The sequence below is a fragment of the Montipora foliosa genome, chromosome 11, assembly GCF_036669935.1.
Source record: "Montipora foliosa isolate CH-2021 chromosome 11, ASM3666993v2, whole genome shotgun sequence".
NCBI classification, from domain to species: Eukaryota; Metazoa; Cnidaria; class Anthozoa; order Scleractinia; family Acroporidae; genus Montipora; species Montipora foliosa.
The window spans coordinates 25,840,411-25,866,297 of NC_090879.1; the positions used below are offsets into that span (position 1 = coordinate 25,840,411).

Genomic DNA, 25,887 nt, shown 5'->3' on the forward strand with positions numbered 1-25,887 from the left:
ATTAGTATAAACTGCCCTTTCACATGAACACAAACTGACCTACTTATAACATCTATCTTTGGCCTGTCTTTCGTGTTCGTTAAATATTCAAAACTTAGTGCAAGAAATGTTGCAAACTGACCACAACTTTGTCAAGAAAATTATTTGAAATCAATTTTGTTTCAAATCGCTTTTAAATTTGTGACAGGACTACCTATGAAACAGTATTTTTTTGTTTAAAACTTTGGTGAAATTTCTGGCAACTTTTCATTGCCATATAAGACGTTAATTTGAGAACGAAATATCTGTCTGTTTATGAGTGTAATTGTCACGTTTCCCTTGGTATTAGCTGTTGACAGTTTTGTATGTCTCTTCTTCCAATCGTCGATTCATCTAACACTCCATTTAAATGCTGCTCTAACCAGAAACTTGGATCTTTCATCTGCAATTTGGATAGCAAACTGTTAAATGAAAGGCTGTGTGAGCCAACTCAGTTATGCATGTGGAAATCTGAAATCTGACGTTACTTGCTCAGATTGTTGTGTGACAGAATGTTGTGTGACCCATTGTGCAAATGTTTCGAGTTAACGGATGCCCATGTTATTAACAACTGTCAGATGCTCATGATTATGCACCTATCAATGTTAAGCCCGGAGGGGGGGGGGGGGGGGTAGGGCATAGGGTAGGGATTTTGACATTTCCTGAAGAAATGAGTCAAATTCCGCACATCCGGGACGACAAAATTGGCGAAAAGTATCAAAAGCGCCTACTCTGGGGCAAGTAAGGGTGGCCAAAATAATACCCTTTAGACCATGTCCTTATTGCACACAATAAGAGTGCAATGTATGTACCACTCACCTTTCGTTCAGCCACCTGTCACGAACGCGGAAAGTACATTCGAACACCTTCTGGGTAATTTCCAAGATGGCCGAGTTATTTCCAACCAACCTCGTTCCCAAGGCTTTTCTCTCACTACTTGGGAAGGGAAAAGCCTTGGAAACAAGGTTGATTTCCAAGCCTTACGAGCCAAGTGGCCCATTAGGCCGGAGCTTATCCCGGTTTCTGTAGCATGAAGCGATTAGGAGTATTTCTACTCCCCCCTGGATGGGATGCCAGTCCACCGCAGGGCTACCCCCGGAATTAAATTCACCGGTACCCATTTATACACCTGGGTGGAGAGAGGCACTGTGAGAGTGAAGTGTCTTGCCCAAGAACACAACACAATGTCCCCGGCCAGGGCCCGAAACCCGGACCACTCGATCCGGAGTCGAGCGCACTAACCACGAGGCCACCGCACCTCCCAACTAATGCCAGTAGCGGGAAAAAAACACCGTTACCAATGCCACTGGCGGGAAAGGTCGCGTAACTAATGCCAGTGACGGGCAAAAATCGTGCAAACAATGTCCGTGACAGTAGAAGTTGAGTAATCAATGCCCTTGGCAGGAAAAGTCACATAACCACTGCCATTGGCGGAAAAAAATAGCGTGACTAGTGTCAGTGGCAGAAAAAAAAAGTGTTATTGGTGTAAATGGCGGAAAAGTCGTCACCAATGCAAAACGTATCAGAGCAGTATTCTTTTTCACTTACTTGTAGTTTGTCTATTTCTTTGACTTGCGTGGTATCTCTCTCTGAGCTGTTAATGTACTCCTTAAACAAGTTATTGTTCCAGTCATTGACAAATCTCACGCCGTTTGCACTGTTCCCTCCTGGGCGAGACTTAATTAAAATCTTTTTTTCTCCTTGCGTTCCGCGTGCCACCGAGTGTAAAATGGGAGTTGGCTTGGAAATAACTTGCATTGAGCCAGACCCAGTCGCATCTGGTGACCGAGTTACAACCGAATAAACGCGGCCTTGTTTGTACACTTTAAAGGATCGTGAGTTGAATTCAGGCTTCTTTCGGCTATTGTTGGTAGGAGTCTGTTGTCCATTCTGCGAATACATCAATTGTAGGTATTCCGTGATAATTTTTTGTCGTTCTTGATCTTCCAGTTTTTTAAGAAAGTCGACCTTTTCTCTTTCGCGACTTTCGGTATCTTCTTTCTCTTTTTTTCTTTTAAGCGATTCTTCTTGTTCAGGGTTCAGGCCATTGGGCTGGGTCTTTAATGTTGAGTTTCCTCTGAGTTTGCGCTGGGGAAATTCATTGAACCTCTCCAGATTGTAGTTCATAGTGTTATTGTCTTCCTGCAGAATACTTTCATCTGATGGATTTGGGCCACCAATAGGGCTTTGACTCAGTGGAGTTTGATCTTCATTATATTCGTCCCGTTTATCAGTGAGTTGCGACGATCCCGTCGTATCCTTTTGAAGGCTAACTCCCTTAATGTAGCCAGGTTCAGGAAAAGTACAATTTTGTTCATGCCCTTTCTTGGGGACTGAGGCGCAAGATGGCGAGATACAGCGTGCGTGACTGTAATATAACTTAGGTTTTTCTGACTGTTTGATTGGCCGAGTGCTATTCATGCTGTTTTCGGTACTTGATCTTCTGCCATACTTGCTATGAAATTTCGACTCGTAATGAAGAATTTCCTGCGCCTGCATTATCGAGAGGCGCTGGTGGTGCGGTTTGGTAGTCCTCAGGTAAGACTGGTATGCAGTAGCAAAACTTAAATGAAAGACAAACAAAGGGTGTAACAAGTTTATGACGCATCGACTTTGTGAATTAGGGCGCGTTCGATTGACCCTATTCACGAATATGTGGAGTGATGGTTAAAACGGTATGTTTGGCGCGTTTCGAAGCAGCAAGGATAATAAAAATATGTTTAAAACAGCATTTTAGAAGACGTTTGACAATTTTAATGTGAGTCTCCTTAAAAAGGAAGGATTTCTAACTTATATTCCATGTATTCCTATCCCGGAATACGGTCAATCGAACGCACCCTTAATCTACTCCCATGTCATACCTTCATTTCTAGCGTTTTGCGCATCAACGATAAAAACTGTAAGCGTCCAGTCAGAGACCATTAGGGAGCTTAAGCAACGACAACGGCGACGGCAACGAGAACGTCATCTCAAAATATAAATTTGTGTTATTTTAATTGCTTCGTGACTATTTCAACGGTTTTAATTTGACAAGGGTGTGGTAATTCCTCAAAGATGACACCAGTCGGAACGGCACTCTATTTTAGGAGAGAAAATGAAAATTTATCCTCAAGTGCTGACGTTCTTCATAAAACCAAAAACTTGGCTATTTCACGTTGTTGTTTTGCTGACGACGGCAACGAAATGGACAAAAGTGAAAAACGCACGTGCAGGGCGTGCGAAGCTATTGTTTTTAACTACTAAATATGCAAATTCGTGACGTTTCGTTACCGTCGCCGTTGTCGTTGCTTAAGCTCCCTATTATGCAAGCACGACGGCGACGCCAAGAAGAACGTTGTCCAAAAATATTATTTCCCGTTATTGTAATAATTTCTTGATAACTCCAAGTCGTTTGGAATGGAAAGTGTGTATCAACATGGTAGGAATAAAATCGGCATGAACGGTGTGGTTGTTTGGGAAGTTAAATTAAAAACATCTAGTCAGGTTCTCACGTCCTCTACACAACCTCAAATTTAGTCAGTTCACGTCGTTAGGGACCTTAATCAATGACGACGGCAACGAGAACGTCGTCTAAAATTATTTTTTCCCGTTGCTGTAATAATTTTGCGATTACTCCATGTCGCTCAGCATGGAAAGTATGAGTTCACATTCCAAGAATAAAGTTGTTAAGAACGGTGTGGACATTTAGGGAGAAAATTTAAAATTCATCGTCGTCAGGTGCTCGCGTCCTCCGCATGACGTCAAATTTGATCATTTCACGTCGTTGTCAAGACGACAACGGCAAAGAAATGTATCAAAATGTAAAACGCACGTGCTGGGCGTGCAGAGCCTTTGTTTTTGCTCATTAAGCCCATTGTTTTGTGGCGTCCTCGCAGCCGTCGTCGTCGTCTTTCCTTGAGGTTGCTCGTTGTCAGGAAGAGGACGGCAAAGGAAATGTACCAAAATGCAACACGCACGAGCAGGGCAACCAGGTTCACACCAGTATGCTTACGTTTAAACACCAAAACTTCAAATTTGCATATTTCACGTCACTGTTTACACAGAGTTTCGTAAAAATATGTGCCAAATGCGTGCTGCACGTTCAGCGCGATTATTTCTCCTTTTTTAACCAATGATACTGTCTTGTGGCGTTGGCGTTGTCGTCGCCGTAGCGGTTGTCCTTGTAGGGGCGGATACAGGATTTTTCTTAGGAGGGGGGGGGGGGGGGTTGTGTACCACTAAGGAATGGCGCAGCTCACTGGTGATATATTTTTTTCCAGAATACCAGTTGTATTAGAAAGCCGCAGGTCATCTTGAGGGAGGGGTGGGGTGGGAGGGCGGGCCTTCAAATTCAGATGGCTTCAACGGGATCAAAGGAATAAGGAGTGGGAATCCGAGTCTGCACAGAGACGCTGGAAGTTCGGTTAACACTAGTGAGCTTTAGATTCCAGGACGAGGACGACTACGAGTACCAGATTTTCTCATAGAACAACAGTGAGCGCGCGCAAACCAACGTCATTTTGGCGGGAAAAACGTGTTGCCGTCGTCATTTTAGTATGAGGTTTTGCAAGAATGTCGTCGTGTCAAAACAAGTCAACAACAGGGTAGCAGTTTTGGCATTTTTTGATCAGCAAAAAGGCCCAGGTAACAGCAATAAGAATAACTGAGCAACCTATACTGCTAACAAAGAGTAAGAGTCATCGTACGGGTTATAAATCTTCTTAGTATTTTCGCTAAAAACCAACAGTCAAAACTCGTACTCGTTCTCGTCCTCGTCCTAGAATCTAAAGCTCCCTACTAATGGCCATCCGTCAAATTGACAGTAGACATTTCCTTACAATTACACGACGTAATATCCCATCTTAATATGGCAAGCTTATCGCTGTAAAAAAAATGAAAACAGGCAGAATTAGAGCTTTAGTTCAACAAGAAATAGCGTTTCTAAGCAAAGCCGCGCTGATCTACAGTATTTAGGTCTATAAACCACTTTGAAGACGGTTAGCTTTTACTAGTTTTGCTGGGTAATACTACGTCAATACTCTAAAAAATTCGATTTTCCAGGAGCTTGTCTCGTTAGTCTAGTGGATATTGGAATATGCAGGGAGAACTCATCGATCCGAGTTCAACTCTTTGGCTCGCCTAATCTGAATGTTCTCTGCACATTGAAATGTTTGTGTCTTTGAAGTAGATTTGAAGTGTGAAGTAGATTGTACGTCGTGTAAGTTGAATAAAAAGGGAAATGTCAGTTTGAGGATGGCCATAAGTGTTGACCTGGAAGTTCATGATCAGTAGTTATACGGCCTGCCAATTAATTATAGCGAGCGTGCTGCCCGAGAGATATCAAAATGAAATTTGTTTCAACAGTCATAGAAATTACTTTTGCCCCGGACTGCCTAACAATAAATGCTCACTTTTCTTTTGAAATTTTGCCGCCATAATGTACTGCTGCAGGAGCTCATCAAGGGAAGTATCTATCTCCCATATTTGGACTAGGATTCAACCCTTCCCCGGGTAGATTTATTTATAGAACGCTTCCCTTGGGGGATTCAGCACGCCCACTAGTTGTAAAAGCCAATCAAAATAGAGCTATCTCAGCCTCAAGGAAAATGTGATAATTTTCGTGGGAAAAAAATAAATTCACTTGGGAAAGGGTTGACTCAAGGAAATAGTGGAAATAGTGGAACTAGAGGCGAACCTTGATGAGCTCATGACTTCAGCTTTGTGCAGACATTGTTACATTGTTGAGTCATACTTACCAATTTTTACCTTTAGGGACCCAGTAAAATCTTATCGGTTACCTGTTAATAGATTCCTCATTCTCTCCTTCCTTGGCCAAACTTTTTGATCCTCTCCCTGGTTTTTCTGCATTCCGCGCTTTATGGGTCTGTGATATATAATTTTGGTAGTCAGCCAGATCAATGAACTCACTCGTCTTCAGAGGCGACACAGCCCGGCTAGGACTGGGAGCAGCTAGTGATGCGGGAGGCATTCGCTTTGGCGACCAAGCAGTTCTCCTTGAGGTAGCGACCTTGGCACTGGTTTGTTGTAATCTTTGTCCCAGGTTGTTTCTATCAGATCTGCTTGTCTCAGGAGATTCCCTTACACGAGAGTCATCTGCCAAATCAGGATTTTTTGCACTTTCTTCACTTTTCTTTCTATATTCAAAATTGACATCGATTTTCTCGGTTTGATCATCACCAATACGTTTTTCCGAGGTATTCTCCGACGCTTTGTCCGTGCGGAGTACATGATCTGTAAAATGACAAGAGTCTTCTTCCAACCTTTCTTTGGCTGGAAACTCTGACTCCTGCTTTTCTTTGGAGTTCCTTGTCCCCTCTCCTTTTATTTCCGCAGCCACCGTTTGCGATTCCGGCTTCAATCTTGGTGATAAAACCACTTGCTTCCCTTGCAGCCTGCTCTCAAATTTTGGCGCGAACCGCGGAATACACGACTTGCATCTCGATCTATTACAGGTCGGAGAGACGGCCCCGTGTAGTCTCGAAGGATTTTCCACTGATGACCTGTTTGATGCGGCCGTGTTTGGGCGTGTCTTGGCATGGGGAAAGTTGCTGGGAAACCGGGCTTCATCGGTGCAGATTTTGAACCCCCTGATCCACAGTCCCTGGAGACAGGTCAAAGGACGCTATGAAAATCGTAACAGTGGGGAATTTTGATTGGTTCATGATAAAATACAAGCTGCTACAATAGTTGTAACAAAAAAAAAAAACCATGAAATTCTCTTTGGCTAACGTGTCCCTCTCTTTTGAGAGATATCTGTAGCTCAGTTAATTGAGCATCGGGCTTCCACGCGGAAAGTCGCGGGTTCGAACCCCGGCGAAGGAGTGTTTCATCGAATATCCAAACACCAAGAAGTGAGTTTTTTAACCGATTTCGAGGTGGTTGGATGTCTGATGAAACATTCTTTCGAGTGTTTGATGTTGCTTCTCAAAGGAATCAGTATTTTAAGAGATATTTGGGATCAAAGTTGGCGAAATTTTATGCTAATTAGGACCACATATCCAAACTTCCTTCACGGTAGTGATTTCTTTTGTTTTTGGTTTATGAATTATTAATGAGTTTGAGAAATAATCTTCTTAATTAATGGACAACTTTTTGATCACAGCGCATAAATAACTATTTACCACTTTCAAAAGCGTAAAGCCAGTACTGCACCTACCTGTGGCTTTGTGTCGTCGGAGCTTTCTCTACAAGGTGACAAAAAAAAGTCTGATTAATAACTTTTTATACGTGTTATTTAAGTAAAATGAAAACTTAAGCAAAAATAGGGGAGTTCCCAGGTAAGATATCACTTCTCTTTTACGCGAATTTCTTTCCTTGGACACACAAAATAAGAATGACTTTTTCCTTTGAAAGCTTTTTTGTTCCAAATTTAGACATAAGGCTACGCTGCAATTCAGTTAAGGGAATTTTCAACTCCGAGTCCCAACATTTCTTTTGTTCTATGATCGCCGAAGCTATTCTCAACACAGTCTCGACCCCAGAGCTCTTCTCTTCTACGTATGACTGAGGGAGAGAAGTGCTCTTGGGAGCCTTGAAACAAAGTATCTTCTCATTGGTTTTCGTGAAGAACAATCAAAAGCGTCTCTAATTGGTGCATTCATGTTAGCAGGAGGAGTGAACAGGCGCCGTAAGGTTCAAATAGCCAATTTTTTTTACTATAAGAACCCTACAGCGCATGTTCTCCTACATACAGTTTCCCAGAGCCTGTGGTCATGCGCAAACATAAGATCCAAGGCTCCGGTAACGAGAATGTTCTCAACATTGTTGGGGCCACGCATCCGCGTTAGATATGGTCTCCATGAAGACAACAACGCATTAACATGCTGAAAAAAGACGACAGCCGAATTTTGTAAGTTTACAAAGTCTTATGGGTCGTATACTTCCCATAATACAGTGCACGTCGTTATATTGTTGGAACTTGTTGCACACAACTGCTCACGGCATCCCGTCCAACAGCTGCAGAACCAACACCTCCCCCACAAAGTTGGGAGTTGTTGCGTCCGTTGCACGGAGCTTAAGATCAGCAACGTCGACGTGAAAACGTCACCTCAAAATGTACTTTTGCATTATCGTAAGTCTTCGTAATCTCGTTCACGTCGTTTATTGTGGGCGAAGTATCATAAAACTAAATTTGCACGAGCGGTTTCAGAGTACGTACATAGAATGTAAGGTTCATATTTGTATACTCAGGCATTTATCATAAACAAACGCATGCAGACTTCCCCGCTTAGGCCTGGGGATGACGAACTTTCCTGTACCCACGTGTTAAATTCTTATCCCCCATTTGCACATGCGTATTTATTAACAGAACAAATTACTTGGTGGAAAGAAACACAAAGCTGTCAACGTACTTTGAAATCTGAACTATCGGTTTTGGCGAAACATGTTTATTGTCCTCTTCTTCTTGGGCCTGAGAGTCCGAGCCTTCAGACTTGCAAGCGCTTCCACTCTCCAAATCCTGGGTTCCAGCCTGGTTTTCAGCCTCTTTTTTTTCCTTGCCAACGGTTGTTATGGTTACTCGGATGACGGAATTGTCTGGCGATCGATGTTTCTGGTCGAAGTATGATCTCCAGGCAAGTTTGAGTTCTTTATCCAACAAAAGGTTGTAAACCGCTGCCATGGCGTCATATCTGTTCTGCTGAACGTGAAAAGCGATCCTTGATTTGCTGATTTTAGCAAGCTGGGAAGCTTTTTCTAAAACCTACATGAACAGAAATTGTTAACATTGGGGAATTTCAGCTGCAATGTTAGCAGCGAAAAGCTTAATTTAATGAACTAAACCGATGACTCCACTGATGCTTTGCACGTGCGATGTATTTTATTTTATGTATTTTTTATTCATCTTTTCAGTGTTTTCTTTTTCTTCAAAAACGTGATATTATTGGGCCAACGAAGGCTCGTTACAACAGTGTCACCCTGCCAGCAGAACCTTTTTTGACACGACGAGAAAGAAAGGACTGTGCAGAAATCGTGTAAAATTGAAGTCTTCATTGAGTATGCGCAAGCCGTTGCTTGGAGACAGTTTCAAACCCATGCCAAGTCTCGATCGCACTCCAAGACGCCATATTGATTCTCGAACTGAAGGCTCGATTTTGACCTTCGCCTTGTCAAAAATATGATGCGCGCGCTACCTAAACCGGTTTGACTGGAGTGACTAGCCCAGAAATTTGGGCTGAGGCGACTTTGCGGGACTTGACACGATTTCTTCAGAGCCTCTCTTGCTCGACGTTTTAGAGAAGCTCTGCTCGCAGGGTGCAAAAATGTACGAGTGTCAACAAAAAATAATTTACGGCGGAATTGAAGAATCAATAAATGTATAGAACAGAAAAAAAAAACATTGAAAAAAAAAGAAGAAGAAACTGAAAACTGGATACAAATATTGACCACCCCTAGTTTACAAGTGTACACGTCTCAAAAGAACTTAAGTTTCGTAAAGCTGTGTTGCAAAAGGTTTGTGAACTTCCCAGACACGAGCAGGTAGATTATTCCAAAGTCGTGAAGTAATAAAAAAAGTTCTAGGCTTCATCTACTGTAAAATGTCATCCATCGACGGTTACGTTGTAGAGTATTTAGGGAGTGTTGCAGTAATTTCCAAGGATCATTTTGAAAATCAACACATTCTGTTTAATTTCCCACCTTGTCTTGCAATTTCTCATCAATGGGTTCTTCACTGTACGGTACGAGTGGAGCGGTTCCTTGAACCGTAACCCAAGAGTGGACCATTACATCCAGCAGAGGCAAACGCAACTCAGGCCTAGGCTCCAGCAGCTTCCATAGCAAATCACGACATTCTGACAAGAAATGTAATACAGTTCTTGGTCAATTTTTCATTTTGTTTCTGGCTTATTAGTCGCATTAGTCATGGACCCTGACTGGAACACAATCGTTGCTTTTAAGGTTGACTTATCAATCTGGAAAACGTTAACGTTTTGTTCAAAAAACGGTGGTTACTCTCGTTTTGAGTGAACTTTATTCAGTTGCAGTTTTATGCAATTTTTTGATGAACTAAAACTGCAAAAATATAGAAATACTGGTCCTGTTTTTATGAAGAATGAAGAAAGATACGGAGCACATAATTTGAATTTACTGCAGTATTATGAAGTCGTGAACTTGCTGATGTTGACATTTTGGTGCCCTCTTACGCTCTTTCTTTGCGCACCGTAATCTGTTGGTCCTGTCGCTGCAAAATTACAGAGGCTGCCACAATGAAAGGGTAATATTGGAGTCCACTGGTCACTTTTGCAAATTTAGCTGATGTGAGCTAAGAAAAATGGAACAGTATTTGGCCTTTAGCTTTGATTTGCATTAAGTTCATGTTTGTTCTTACTTACGATGTGTCAGGTGGCATAAATATTTGTTGTGTGTACACGACAGCCCACGTGAAGATTGGTCAACTAAGTCATTGCGACCTCTGCATCCGGAGTGAAAGCTTCTGAAGAGCAAAAAAGAAAAAGTGGTTATATTTTTCTTTCTCCTTAGCTGAAAACGTATGGCTGTCTGCAGGGTTTTGCTTTTTCAGAGACTGCTGGGCAGCCAGTGCTGTTTATAATTTGGATTAATTTCCATTCTTTCTTTGCAAATTTTTCGCTAAAATGAGTTTAAATACAGTTGCTATAATGTTGGATTTAATAACCCCCCATATAATCGTAACCGGCGTAGCCATTTATAGTCAATTTTTAGGGAGCTTACGAAACGAGGACGACGACGGCTACGAGGACGTCATTTAAAAATACGAGTTCGCGTTATTCGTATCACTAAGAAACTATTTCATGTCGTTTCACGTTAAAAATGTGTAGTAACTATCGAGGAATTAAACTTGTATGAGTGGGTTGGAAGCGTAGGGAGAGAACTGAAAATTCATCGTCTTGTGCTAACGTCCTCCACAGAACCTTGAATTTGGTCATTTCACGTCGTCATTTAGGAGATGACGGCAAAGAAATGTACTAAAATGTAAAACGCACGTGCAAAGCGTGCAGAGCCATTGTTTTTGCTCACTGAACCTACTGTTTTGTAGCGTCGTCGTTGCCGTCGGCGTCGTCGTTTCGTAAGCTCCCTATTTGTAAACGGAGAGGCCTATCACACATTCAGCAAAAATCATCTTTGTATCCTTCATTAAGGGCCCGATTAAATGGTGAATTTCAGCCCGGCTTTTGAAAGAAATCCTCTTGAAATGAAAGTGGCGATTACATGGAGAAGGTTTCAACCCGGGCTATGATTTTCAGCGCTGGCAAACAGGCTGAAAAATCCATGTAATCGCTATCATTTTTTTTAACTCAGGCTCAAAAAGGAACGTGAGCATACGCATCGATCATCAGTGTTTTCGCATCTCAATAAATTTTCCCATGGAAATTTTCTGTTTTGCCTGGATATAGGTCGTTTTTGCTCAGAATCATCTTCTTTGTGATGTATCGATAATATTATCAGTAAAGGAATCCCACATTACCATTTTCGAGTTTTAAACTCATGATCAACTAAAGATTTCACCCAAGCACCCGAAAATAACGTAACATAGCCTCTTTGATGGTGAATGACTAGATTCTTGAACGTTTGTCCTCCAATGTGACGTGACATAAGGAGCATCATTTGAATCCAGTCTTCCCCTACACACTTGGGCACTTACGCCTGGCGGGAAATGTAAGGACAGCTCTCGATGATTTCTGGCATATTTTTTGCTTCTTTTCTGAAAAACCAGGTGAGCTTTCAGTCTGTCTTTATCAAAGGGGAATAACTCCCTTTTGGAATTGTATGTCGATAGCTATATACTCACGATAAATATTAGCGAGGTTTCCGTTTTGGGGGAAATGGGAAAACAAATTAGGGTCGTTCTATCTGTGTTAAGGAATCTTTCTGGGTTTCATTTTATATCATTGGCTAAGTTGGTTATTTTCAAAACTTGTTTGCATGTTGTTGCACAAGAATAACCCGACTAGATACTTAAATCAATTTCTTTCCTCTGCTTTCCTTTCATTGTGATAATGGACAGAGGCCAGGGGGAAAAAATATCAAAGAGTTATTCCTACCGAAATGGAAGCTTTCCAACAACTATGCCATACATGATTACCCCTCTGAAAACAAAAATCACATCAAACAAGTGATAATTATTGATAAGTGTTAATTATTCAAAAACGTGGTTTTAGAAATTTCTGAATCAGCAGGATGGAGATCCAAAGTGAAACACATTCTTATTCAATAATGTTGAACCTTTATTTGTATAAAACAAGTTGGGTGTTTCATTTCTGATGCACTAGAGATACAAAATCTGCCATTAGCATAAAGTATAATGAATTTAATTCATTTTTATATTTAATTTATTTTATGTTATCAGTACAATAACATTTTTGTGCAATGGGATGTTAATAAAATGAATATCTACTGAATGTAAAAATAGCAGCTATTAAATTATTCTTTCATATTTATGTTAATTAAATTACTAGTCTTGTTGGTGTTTGCAAAATTGGAAAGAATTTTTGCAGTAGAACAAGGTTAGTTAGACTAATTAGCTCAAAGATAAAAGAATAATATACTATCAGCAGCTAATTTTCTGAGAAACTATTAAAACTGATGACATTTTGATGTTCTCAGATGTCATTACCAAATCAAGAGATGAATCTTTAACATTCATGAGTTCATTAAAAGTGTCAGTACATGATGTTTTAACAAGTATAGAATTTCAAATTTGAGTTTTCTCACAATTTCTTGTAATCTTGCAATCCGATTGGCTAATTTGCTGTTGTCAATAAGAGTCTAGATAACACTGCTCACGTCAATGTGTCACTCAAAATTGTAATAGCGAATCAGAAATGCTCATTTTGGGAAATAAACCAATCAGATTGTGAGAAAGTTATAGACAACGCTTGCTCATTCTTTTTGTTGCAATCTTGGTTTGTAATGCTCTGAAATGAACATTTCCTTTGAGGTTGAATATTGTGGTAAAAAACAATGTTTGGACTTGCCAGGTGCACAACATTTTGAGCACTTTGATGATGAAAATCGTTGTTGATAAGAGTAGAGACAACAAAACCACATTTTATTTTTTTTATGTACTCACAAACTCCATAAATCAACTTCTGTTCCATATCGACAGCCACGTCTAAAGAGTTCTGGGGCAGCATATTCCGGAGAACCACACTGTGTCTTTAGAAGATTTTCCCCTTGGCATATGTTGCTGAGACCAAAGTCTACCAGGAAGTTTGGACAAAGAGAAAGATTTGTTTGGTAATAATAACCTCTCACTAACTGAGCGTGAGGGCCTTACTGGGGAATATTGGCCCAAGGTTGTGGCAGTATGGACTGAGTGCAGCAAGGTCCACACAAGAATGACTGAGGGCCAATATTCCCAAATATAGTCCCAAGCAAGTGAGGTTAGTAAGTTGTTTATTATATGGCATTGTTTCTTTGAGCAATAATCGGACACTTCTCCTCGGTAATCTTTGTCTTCCATTGATCAGTGAACTTTGAATGGTAACTTTTTACATGTGAAACTAAATTCTGTTTGCTGTAATTGTACTGTTGTGATGAAAAAATAAATACTGCTTTATGGAAACTTTTTGTGTTTCTCTCAACTTGAATTTCCCAGGAGAGAGACAAAAATACTGAAACTGACCATTTCCACGGTAATGGTTTAAACTGTAAAACCCCAACTGAAAAACAGCCAGAGTGCTCCATTTAGCCTGAGAATTGCTAATGCCATATAATTATAAACACTTCACTTCACTGGACATTCAGCTATGGTTTTTTCATCTTTTTTGTCCAGTGATTATTTTGAGGGTCGTTATTGTCATTTAATGAGGGAAAAATGGGTGTAACAAAGTGTCAAATGATAAATTTAAAGGCTCAATAATAATTATTTTGGTCATCGCTCTGATATGAACAATTTTGCCCATTGACTCCCAGGGGTTCCCCATTGACGAGTAAATCATCTGGCGTTAGACAGAGTAAAATGCGAGGTCTGGCCAGTCCAGGCCGGTTTAGGGTGTCAAAGGGTTAAGTAAGTGTCTCCGATAGACAGCGTAAAAAATCCAGGTGTCTCCAACAGGATTTGAACACATGACCACTGCGATGCCGTTGCAATGTTCTACCATCTGAGCTATGAAGCCACACAAATGGGCTCATTTGTTCCTCTGAAAGGACTTGAACCTTATTGATCTTATCAATTGAGAGATTTACAATACTAGAGGAGGGATAAATTATGAAAAGATAAGCCTCGAAGAATCATTGATTGATGCAGAAAGCAGTTTTGATGTATTTTCAAGAGTACAAGGTCTTCACAGGAGCTAACAGAAGGTTTTCCAGTGAACTGAATTGTGTTGTGCTATCTTCAGATATTAATTTCTTATTGTGTGGCTATTTTCTGGCAACTAAGTTCTAAAAAATCTAAACATTAATTTTAATCTTGTACCTACTATCTTGATGTTCTTTTTGCTCTCATCAAGGAGAATATTTTCCATCTTGAGATCTCTGAAAATAACCAACATCTCAATGTTAGGACAATTTTTTTTCCTCAAAAAACGTCGTGTTTCAGTGGAAAAAGGATCTTAAAGGTATGGGATTTGGAGCCACTCCCCAGCAGGCTACCATGGATTTTAGGAAGCCTTTAAGGACGATGCCTACTTATTCAAAGGTAAATAGATCTTAGCAAGTGTCATTGAAATCCAAAATGGAAATAGGGGGTAACCACGCATTTTTCAAAGATAATTCATGAACAATATTTGTAAAAAGCTCTAAAATACAAAGCAATGTATGGCTTTCTTTCTTTTCAAATTGAAGCTTAATTATCTTTAAAGAATGCGTTCTTACCCCCAATTTTCTTTTTGAATACCAAGAGTACTTACTAAAATCTACTTTCACTGCATAGTTTTCAACTGCACAAAAATATCCCTGTATTAGTAAGCATCACGGATAGGAAACCCGAGTATCTCGAGATGCGCAGAATGTATGCGCAATAACAATAGTAGGCGCGGTCCTTAACCCATTGCCTCCCAGGGGTTCCCCACTGACGAGTAAAATCGTCTGGCGTTAGACAGAGTAAAAGTCTGGCCGGTTTTGGCCCGGTTTGGGTGTCAAAGGGTTTAAGCACTGGATGTTTTTGTCAGCCACAGGCGCAACTGGAAGTGAACTGTTTTCCTATTTAACTTGTCTTAACACTACCTCATGTAGAGGGCTAAGTGTCTTGTCACTGTTAGAGATGATTTAAGCACTGGATGTTTTTGAGCCACAGGCGCAACTAGAAGTGAACTGTTTTCCTATTTAACTTGTCTTAACACTACCTCATGTAGAGGGCTAAGTGTCTTTTCACTGTTAGAGATGATTTAGTTTACTGCGATTTTCATAATTCTGGGGAATATCACCTTCAAGCGCTAAGCACCAAACTACATTTTGGCTTCCATCAGTCAAATTTCCGAACATAGTCGGGAAGATGGACTCTGCCTCTGGAAAGTGAATGGGAGTTTTTGTTTAGTCAACAGCTTGAATACCAAGATTATGATATCTTTTTAGAGGTTCTTCAGTAAAAAAAAATTGTACAGATTCCAAAGAACCAAAGATGCTGATTGCTGGGTTATGTCATGCATCGATAATAATTAATTTGGGATCCATGGTTTCTCGTCAACTCTCAGCTTGGCTTCGGAAGTTTGATTGATGAAAGCCAAAAAGTAGTTTGGCCATTGGTGCTTGAAGATGAAATCTTGCAGAATTATGAAAATTGCAGGAAAAATTGGAGAGAGTTCTGTTCAGGCATGCAAAATGTTCACCTCTGGTTTCCGCCCCTGGCTTACGTATGCCATGTTCTTACGCTCCCTATTAAATGGGATGTCCATATTTTGTGGCTTTGGTCTTCTTCTTGATATTGAGGTCAAGCATCCAATCCCACCCAGCCGTTGGTTAAAAGAATGAATTTTCTCAATAGAACACTTTACAAACCATGTTTGGTTGAAAGACTAATCTCTTGGGACTGTGCTGTTGTGAGGCTAGCCAAAGGCTAGGGATTTTCCCTGTCTACTACAAGCATAATAACTGGCTACTTTCAGACATTGCTGCTCTCTTTTCTCCATTGTGTTCCCAGCTTACTAATACCGGTATTTGATTTACCAGGCTAATTGAGATCTTAGTGCGAGCTCTGCAGAGATATTCTACCTCATTTCGTCTGTAATGTGAGTTGTAGTTCCTAAGGGGCTCTTCGTTGATTGTTGACGTGTAAAACAGTCTCTTGGTACAATCTGTAAGTGGCACTTTTGGAACTGAAATTACTAACTATTTAACGATATCCTTTGTTGCTGTTTATGATAATTCTGTAGGTAATTCTACCTTTGGAGTATGTTGTCAAAATCGTAGAGTTATTTTTTTCGAATGAAAGCCACTGATCACCTTTTGCATTGTCTATCATGTTGTAGCTTTTGAGTCTATGGATGAAATCGTAAAGTTGCATTGAAATAAAATTATGCTGTACAGCTGTGATCATTCATTTGAAAGCAGTTGACTTGCATAATATATCCAGTCAAAGGCTCTGTGAAGCAACTCTGTCATGCAAGAAGGAAATGTGGAATAGTGCCAATACTTGCAAGAATATAACATCATTCTGGCTTTCTTCTGATCATGACTTGTTGATTTGTGCAGATTTTGTGTCGCAGCTTGTTATGTTGCCAATTGTCTTAAGATCTCAGTTTGAAAGTTAAAGTTAAGTTAAAGGGATTTTCAGCAAGTTTGTTGTGATGCTGTTTGTCTGCTGTGCTGTGCAAAATGATTGTCACTTTCTCCTGAAGAGATTTAATGGACTTTTTGGTTAAAGTTTGAAGTTAAGATTATTTGATTTTAACGTTTGCCTGTGATACTAAATGCATGGATGTGTGATTTTCTGAGAGCGTGTTCGAGGAGTTAAAATTCTAGTGTTTGTCAATAGACCCTTCCACGGTTTTTGGCGCCAACTGGTTGGGGGGCAAACACGACAAAATTTGCAGTGAACTGATGTATGGGATTTTGGCCGACTTTGAACCGCTGTGTCGCCGCTAAAAAGAGACGGATTTCCACAGTGAAAGTGTCTTTTAAAAGACATTTATACTGAGATTATTTTCATGAAATATAAACTGACAGATTAAGGCTACAATGACTATAAACGAACTTTTAAGATTACATACAAACCCTTCTAAAATCATCACGGCAAATTGCCGCGAAATTAGAAGCAACATGAGAAGATTTGTTATTCGCATTTTTGGACGTCTGTTGAATGAATGATAGCAATAAAACTATTTAAAGTAGTGGCAAAAGTTGGAAATCTGTCTCTTTTTAGCGGTGCTACAGCGGTTCAAAGTCGGAAGTTAGTATTTTTTGAAGTCCACTCGGAAAATCCATAATATTTTCCTCAATAGTTTTCGCAGTCTCGTGGCTTAAAACGTGACTTTCTGATAATTCCATTAATGCGAACAAAGTTGGACTTATAAACACTATTACCTAAGGTTTGGCTTGGTTCTTTGGAAGTACAATATGTACACAGTTTGATCTCACTTCCGTTTTAGCAAATTGAATAAACTGATAGCTTGACTTTCCTAAAACTTCTTTACTTCTCCAGCTTTGAAAGTGCTTGAGTTCATAATGTTCATAATTAACTAATTCTTTTCTTTCTTTACTTATGGAACTCGTATTTTGTTTGCGTGAGACCTTTTCTCGGCAAATGCCGAGTTTTAGAGGTGTGACGGATGGTCTGATTGATATGTTAATTGTTTTGGGCAGGTGTGGTCTGTACAATTAACAAATTGAAAATATGGAAGGTTTTCTTTCGTTTTCGTAAATAATTTAGAATTTCTTGTAATCTCACAAACAATTCTTCTCTTTCCCGAACTGTTAACGAAACATTTTCCAAACTTCCTGAGCCACTGATTAAGGATGGCGTCTTCACTCTGTATGTTTTGTTTCCGTCTGTTTAAATTCAAACATTTTCAAGTTGTGTGATAATTACATGAATATATGTATATTTTGTCGACATCTGTACATCGTGCATTGCGTATTTTGTAATTTTTTTGCTTTGAAAAGTATTCTTTAGCGCAACGATTTTCTCTCTCCCTGAAATTCTAGAAAAGTCTTTCATTAGTTGTGGTTGGTCCCGTTGCGTTGACGTGTAAAACCTTTCCTCAAATTGGAACCACTTGTTGCTTTTAAACGAAATGTTATTTTACCATCGATTGCAAGGAAAATATCGGCGTTTGTAGTAATTATTATGAAGCTATTCCGGATCGGAAGCCCCGAGCAATTTTAAAAATTAACGGACTGAGCGATTTAATCTTGAATTTTCCGACAAATTAGAAACACCTAGAAGCACAATGTTCAGACCTTTTACAATGGATTACTTTTTCGTGGAGGAAAGTGCGATAACGAAACGCAGGGTTGCTGACTAAATAACATATTCATGCGAAACCGAGATATCCAAAGAGTATTCAACTAAAACTTTCAGAAGTCATACTTTTGTCTACTAAATACAGCCATTTTCGTGTCTGTTGATGAAATAGATCGAAATAGAGCTTTGGGTTTTGTTTCTGAAAAAATGTCGTTTTTAATTTACCGTATCTCGCTTTTTGGTCTTGTGTGCTAAGCTTTTGTATTTGCTTACAACTTTTCTACAGACTGGAGACATGTCCGCCTCGAGTTATTTTACCAATCATTTTTTCCGTTCCTGTGTGATTTCAGATTGGTGTTTTCATCGCACAGATGTAAACAAAAAATGAAAAAAAACAAGGGATCGAGGGATGTAGTTCCTTGGAGACTAATATATTCAGTCGCTCGGAAACGAGCTGTAAGCAATTTAATTTATAATCGTCAGTTGTATTTAAAACGAAGCAAATATCCAAACAAAAGAGAAGAGTGCTTTCTGACAGAACATAAATGTAGCCATTCTGAGCTTTTCATCCAGTGTTAATAGCAGCAGAAAGCTGTCGTTCGTGTAAATTAACGAGATTGTTTCCGCCTTGTTTTAATAGTTGATCGATTTTGACGTGCTCGAAGAAAAGAAAACATCTTGTACATCAGAGAATGTAACTTTTAAGATCGCTGAATTATATCTTGCGTTACTTAAAAGCTTAACAACGCAAAACTTCGCCATTTTTCTGGCTTGATTTTCTATCTCCTAGCGACTTAATTAAGCTGTACGATTGCCAAAAGGAAATCGTTCCTTAGTTTTTGAAGTAATTTATTCTTTCGAAGCCAGACTTTGTAACTGTCATTTCAGCGTCTTAGCAACCAAAACCTCAATTAGCATATGGCAAAAACACACAAGACAACGAGAGACTGATCCAAGAATTCATACAGCGGGTCTTAAAGTTAAGCGCTTGAAAGAAATGCCCCAGTTTAGTTTTTATAAACGTAAGCCAAGCGACCAGAAGTTTTGAAGCGTGCTGATGTTTATGCATTTGTTGTGGTAAAAGGACATTTCACTTGTGATGTTGTCAATTCGATTTCTTAACTTTGAGTCAATATCTGAAATCAAAACCACAGAGAATTATTCTTCTGTTGGTGACAGTTTTACTTAGTGGATCAATTCCTTAAATATATCCGCCGCTCGAATTAAATGCAAGCTTCTACGCTCAGAAAAGGGTATTGACACAGCAAATTTTCGGGACTTCGGTTTAAATCCTAAACTCTGACCATTTCAAATCAAAGCTACAGAGCAGTACTTTGTTTGTGGTGTTTATGCCCTACAAAGGTGGTTATAACGTTTTAGACTTGGGTGAAATCCTCATGTGCGACCATTAATATGAAAGCTTGACAGAGCAATAATTCCCTCTTGTGCTATTTAAAATCTGTACAAGGGGTCTTCATTTTTTCAACCTCTGCGGTAGATCTCACAAAGTACTTTTCTCTGTTGCATTTTCTAATTCTCGACAAGGCGTCTTTTTCTTCTCATTCTGAGGTAGATTTCTTAAAATACTTTCCTCTTGTGCTGTTCATAATTCTGTACAAGGCGCCCTCATCTTTTTAGTCTGCGGAAGAATTCCCGTAGTGTGATGACTCTAACGCTACTGAAAATTAACTTTTCCTAGTTTTAGTTTTTCCGCGATAAACCTTAGATATAAGTTTATTATATAAAGCTGAACGGCTTTGGACCCCAAAAGGTACTCTCAACGAGTTCCTTACCGATGGACAATTCCTTGCTCGTGCATATGGTACAGCGCCGAAATCAGTTGCCTCATTATCGGTCTCGCTTGTGATTCGCTCAATTTCGAGTCGTATTGGCTTCGTAGATAACTCAGAAGTTCGCCTCCGGCAACGAATTCTGTTACGATGCAGTAGAAAGATCGCTGTTTGAGAGTCTCGTAAAGTCGCACTATGTTGGGGTGGCTGACCTTCTTGAGCAGCAGAGCTTCTCGGAGAATGTTTTTCTTGACATATTCGTCTTTGAGTTTCCTCGTGTCTATGATTTTCATGGCAACCTGGAAGATCGAGTTTTACATGATAATGAGCAGCGCACAAAAGCGCGATATCTAAAACAAATATCATCGTGAATAACACGAGTCGCTTCTCTTAATTGAACGGCTCAAGACAGTTCTGAATCTCGACTCCCACAGTGCGTGACAACAGCTCACAATGGGCACAATGATTAAGTCGCAGATCAACCCTTTTGAAAATCAAAAGACAAGGCAGCGCGCAACAAACCTTAGTTTTAGTAACTCGATTTGTCGCGAGCTCGACGTGCGCAAAGTTGCCCTTTCCTAACCGATATCCAGTGAGATCGTACGTTCCGATACGTTTCAATACCAAGTTATTGGAATCGTTCATTTTGTGAAATAACCACGATAGGCTAGCGTGCAAAGTGGCCCATCTGTAAGCAGGAGAAGCCACAACATTTCAAAACATGTGTGGTCCGCTCGGTTGGCCAATCGACGGGTGGTGTTGTGGCTGCACGCGCCAGCTCTTGTTTCCTATTGTTGACGATTGTGCGAATACCGCGCGCTTATTGGTCAGCGAACAACAGACCACGTTCTGACGCGTGCCTTATAGAATAGCCACTCTTGCGAAAGCCAACATTTGAAAGGTCTAATGCCGCGTCCACTGCAAACAAACGCTAAACCACAATCCCACGAGATTGTTTTTTCTTTGCCTCCAAAAAGCTGCAAATTGGCTGATGAATGCATTGGTATCCGCCTCAAGAAACGCACACGAGGAAACGCTCAAAGTGTATTTCACAATGTGTAAACAGCTCCTCGTGTTTAGCTTGCTCGGCGTTGCAAATTTAGTCAAGTTTTAAACGCGTGCTCTGCTGTTAAGTGCGGTCTGTCAGTTCGATCGGTCGATTTTGTTTTAATTTTCTAGAGTCGGAATCGTGACCTGGGCCTCTTTCTAGACCACAGTGCATTACCACCGCATGAAAGATTTATGTTAGCCAAATGAAGTGGACACTGCAACTTGATCACACATACAAGTAAACTATTTCCAAATCGCAGCGTATGTTGTTAGATTAGTAATCCCCTCGATCGAAATTTCATAGCCAAGGTGGATTACATTCGGCGGCTAATCAAATTTATTTCAAAGTTAATTGTCATGGAAAACCCCGTTGTAAATTATGCGGTTTGAAGAACAGATGTGGCGACGTACCCCACCCAAAATGACATCACACGCGAATCGAAGTGCCGCGGATCAAATCTTCAAAAGTTATCGAACAAAATGTGATGTTTTGAACCTCCGAATTTTTTCACATATAATCCTGGACTCTTTGCCTTCTTGCCTTTTCTTGCACAAGTCGCGAAACTTGACCTACCAGTTGCGAGTTTTTTGTGTTTTTTTCGGCCGTCATGAAAAATTCAGTTCGTTCAACGAAGCGTCGAGTTACTTTCAGTTAACTAAATGCCATGTAGTGTAAGATAAGCGATTGAAGTTTTCTTTCGCTGTGAGATCCATAGATTTCTGCCCGATCTTAAGCAAGCAGTACGTGATCGCGCGTGTGTGTAAAAGAACAAACACTGGAGTTATCATTTTCATAATAATGGTATTATAATTTTCTCCTCTTCAATTTCGATTCTGTTTAAAACACGCTTCTCACGGCGAAGCAAAAGAGAGAGAATTTAGTAAAAATACAACACTATTAAATTAGTTAGAATCCTCTTTTTTGTACAATTATCGTAATAAAAGCTCTCTAAAACGAGAAGACATATCAATCGATACAAAACGAAATGAACTTGAATGGCCAAAAAAAATATACACTGAAAAACGTGTCCGCTGTTATTAGGAAAATACGAGGGTTCCAACAGTAACCCCGGAGTGTCAGAGTTTATAAAAATTGTTTGAAGCGAAATTCCGCAAGTTAAAAACGGTTATCACCTCCGCCGCTTGGGCAACAAACGGCGAAATTCGAAATCAGCTGGCTACAAATGCCCTAGAGAGTTCTCCAGCCACTGCCCTTGTATCAACTCCGATACCTCTGGCGGAGTGTAGAGATCAGGGAACTCGAATTGACCAGCGCTTGCCGCGTTGAGATCGAGTAAAGGGGAGACAGGCAAGCCGTTAAAGTTCATGTTGCCGAATTCCAAGTTTGGCCACGAGTTCGGGATCTGTTGGCTGTGATTGATCGAAGGTACTTGCTGATCTTGCTTGAAGGCTTGCTCAAAGTCATCGTAAAGCGATAGCTGATCTATTGGATCCTCCGGCGTTACGCCGATCGCGTCTGGAACGTTCGGCGGTGGTGTGATCGGTGAGACGAAGTCACGGCGTTGCTTTTTGAACGGTGGTTCACCGTGCGGGTTTCCGTTCTTCTTGGAGGAACCCAGTCCAGGAAATGCGTGCGCGCCAGGGAGAGCTTCGCGTTTTGTTCCCGTTGTCTCTGCAGTGTGCTTCCGTGAGTTCGAATGTCCATCCGAACTCGCCGACGAGTTTTTGGTGTCTTGCGCGCCGCTATTTTTCTGCTTAGCCGGCTGCTTCTTCTTGCGTGGTCTGTATTTGTAATCAGGGTAGGCCTGCATGTGTCTGATGCGAAGACGCTCTGATTCCTCAACGAACGGCCTCTTCTCGCTCTCTGATAACAGCTTCCAGCGTTTGCCGAGGCGTTTACTTATTTCTGCGTTGTGCATATCCGGGTGGTCCTCGGCCATTTTTCTCCGCTCAATCTGACTCCACACCATGAATGCGTTCATAGGCCGTTTAACATGTTGCATAGACTTCTTGGATTCGTCTTCTGTCTCATCCACGGATGGGACTTGAGCTGGCGGGCTGGGAGAGTTAAGCTCGCTTCCGTGAAACACCATCATTACAAATCCGTTGAGCCGATCGGGACAAACTGCACAGCTACTTTTCACGCGCTGCAAAAGTGATCCTTTACTCTCCGAGCTAAGGAATCAATCGTCTCAGTCACTGGTTTCAGCTGAAGTCGCCTGTGTGATCACTCGTAGTATTCTCTATCCGTAGGAGTTCGAGCTCCAGCACGCTTCGTTCGACACGTTAACAGCGAGTGAACCAACATAAACTGATCTTGGCAATTTCTATTTTGAATTTACATTAGACCTCAGGCTTGCGTTGGTTTCTGTGTAAATCCGTGACACGTCACCTCGCGCAACACAAAAGAACCAATGATGGGAGTCAAAACCCGCTCCTTGCTCCGCCTCTGCGGCCATCTGATTGGTCCGTTCGACGCATCCTTGGTCGTTTTCATTGCTTGTTTTTAAATGGGGTTTGCGCGCCAAGTGTTTTGACGACGCACGATTTTACGGAAAACACTTAAATAGGATAAAAATAACCGTGTTATTGTTCACATGGCGTTCGCAATGCGCTCAAACCATGGGCCGATGCAAGGGTTTGCTGTTTTGCCGGAGCGCGCGTGAAATTTTATATGTGCGGTTTTAACTTTAAAACGTGGAAGCTCTGCGATAATTTTACTTCAGTTTGTTTCGAATGCATGCCACGTGCTCCGAACAATACAACAACGAATCGGTAATGAGTTACATTATCACGGAATTGTCAAAGAATTGTCACAACATAACAAAATTTGCATCTTGTCTCTCGACTGTTTTGAATAAGAAAGACGCGCAGGAATTAGTGTAATTTCCTCGGCGATGTTTCCTAGATGCCGCCCAAACTCCCTCGCAAACAAGAAGTTCTTCTCGCAGTATCTCTTTTTCTGTGATGAAGTGGGCCGCAATTTGGAGAACAAACGAGAAGGATAAGTTGCGTTGGCGGATGTACTTAAGAAAAGATCAGCTTGCCATTTGGGCCATGAATGTTAATATTCCTTGGGGAGCATTAAGGGAGGTATCTTCGATCATGTCTCCCCAAGCCCTGTTTCTTCGCTACCGAGAATCCGTATGCGAAACGAAGGTTACATTTTATCGGGTCATTTACGGCAATTTTCAGTCACTGGAAGCCAAGCGCGCCGCTAGGCTTCCTATCTCAAATTCATAATCGCTATCTTGAGAAGTCCCCACTGACGCTGTCAATTAGTCATATTCGGCTTTCTGCTAGGAAGGCAAAACTAATGTCAATCTAGTAATGCTAATTTGATGAAAAGGGAGGATTAGTTTGTATTCCGGATGTACGGGGGCTGTCTGCCGCCTGGGTTTTTTTTTTTTTTCTCAATTAAGTAATACCGATTTGCGTTCAATACATCTCCATTCCAAAGACGTGAAAATAGCTCTTAATCTGCGAAAGAAAATCGCAGATGGAAACGTTAACTCAGAAAGTTCTCTTCCCTAGAGAAAAAATCATCAAACAACCTGTTGAATGATGATGAGCAACCTGCTTCGAAGTGTCCAAAATGGTCGCTGTGGAGACGAACGATTCCGACCAATCATATCGCAGGTTCTGTCGGCGCGCGGTGACTTGGCAGGCAGGTGTCGTATGCGTTCGTTGGCGATAGGCTTGATTTATTAAACAAACAGGTGACAGGAGAGGTCACTGCACGCCCCACGTGCGTAGACACCGCCAGCTGGCTGCCAATCATCCTGCGTTTGATATCTCCAAAATAAAAAAATATACATTCATTAAAAGTTGTCGTTCTTGTCGGCTGATACGGTTGCCGCGGTTTCGGATGGCGTGCTCAGCGCGCGCCGCTCTCTCTTTGCCGGTAAAATTCGCCGCTCGCGTATCCATGTTTTGCTCAACAGAGTGAAACGGCACTCGCTAACTAAGCGATCTCTTAAAGCCCTTTCTATTTCTCTTGTAAAGCACTCTCGCCGGTGTTATATTATATTTGCATTGATTATGCAAGAAGGCTCGACTGATCACAAATACTGGCCGCTGATTGGCCGTTGCCACCTTTACCAGATGTTTTGGGGCAATTTTCGGTCCGGAAGGTCTCGTAAGAGAGATTATGCTAACATGGACGAACCAGCCAACAACCATCTTTGACACAGTCGTGATTAGTACCTCTTAGTGACGAATTGGGTGCTGGCCTTTCTTGGGATAAGAACTTTATTGGTACTTTACCTTTTTTCTAAAGCACGCACCAAACTATTGTGGTATCCATGCAAATAGGTGGGCAGAAATCAACGCCTAAATTTGAACGACTTGAGAGAAGAAGATATTATTCCTGTGCTGAGGTGTGATCATTTTCGAAAGCATAGCCGATTGGATATTTTGGTCTTTCCTTTTGTGCAAGTTTTGTTTTTACAGATGAACTAAAAAGCTCTGCTTTCATTGATCAGTGTTTACCACAGGGTTTTTGAGGCGAGCCAGAGACTCGACTCATAAACAGTACTTTTAATTTTATGATGTCAAAATATTAACGACGCGGCAGTCGATGAAATGTGCCGTTTCGACAGCGATGGAAAATTAAAGATGTCGTATTAAATGTTGCCGAAATATAAATTTTATTTTTCTAGTTTCTAGGCTTTTAATCTGTTTAATTGATATCACTTTGAGCTGAGCTTCGGAAGTATTGCACATCAAAAACTCTCTGAGCAAATT

At 40.8% G+C, this 25,887-nt stretch overlaps 2 protein-coding genes across 4 annotated transcripts; both read right to left on the reverse strand.

Moving 5' to 3' along the window:
* Positions 1 to 103: 103 nt before the first annotated feature.
* On the reverse strand, positions 104 to 20,869 carry LOC137977500 (serine/threonine-protein kinase par-1-like). Of its 3 annotated transcripts, none has more exons than XM_068824740.1 (12): positions 20,653 to 20,869; positions 20,134 to 20,429; positions 14,417 to 14,475; positions 13,067 to 13,196; positions 12,039 to 12,083; positions 10,350 to 10,450; positions 9,655 to 9,809; positions 8,370 to 8,719; positions 7,175 to 7,202; positions 5,796 to 6,619; positions 1,567 to 2,581; positions 104 to 421 (listed from the first exon to the last, which is right to left on the reverse strand). In XM_068824740.1, exons 1-12 carry the CDS (start codon positions 20,773 to 20,775, stop codon positions 308 to 310), a joined length of 3,240 nt encoding a protein of 1,079 aa, XP_068680841.1. In that variant the 5' UTR covers positions 20,776 to 20,869; the 3' UTR covers positions 104 to 307. The 3 variants fall into 3 exon arrangements, with proteins under 3 accessions (XP_068680841.1, XP_068680840.1, XP_068680842.1); XM_068824739.1 differs by having other exon boundaries at positions 5,796 to 6,640; XM_068824741.1 differs by lacking the exons at positions 20,134 to 20,429; positions 20,653 to 20,869 and having other exon boundaries at positions 5,796 to 6,640; positions 14,421 to 14,465.
* Positions 20,870 to 21,972: 1,103 nt separating this feature from the next.
* Positions 21,973 to 23,630, reverse strand: LOC137977502 (transcription factor Sox-11-like). Its single transcript, XM_068824743.1, has one exon. The coding sequence runs from the start codon at positions 23,235 to 23,237 to the stop codon at positions 22,359 to 22,361; it is 879 nt and encodes a 292-aa protein (XP_068680844.1). The 5' UTR covers positions 23,238 to 23,630; the 3' UTR covers positions 21,973 to 22,358.
* Positions 23,631 to 25,887: the final 2,257 nt, after the last annotated feature.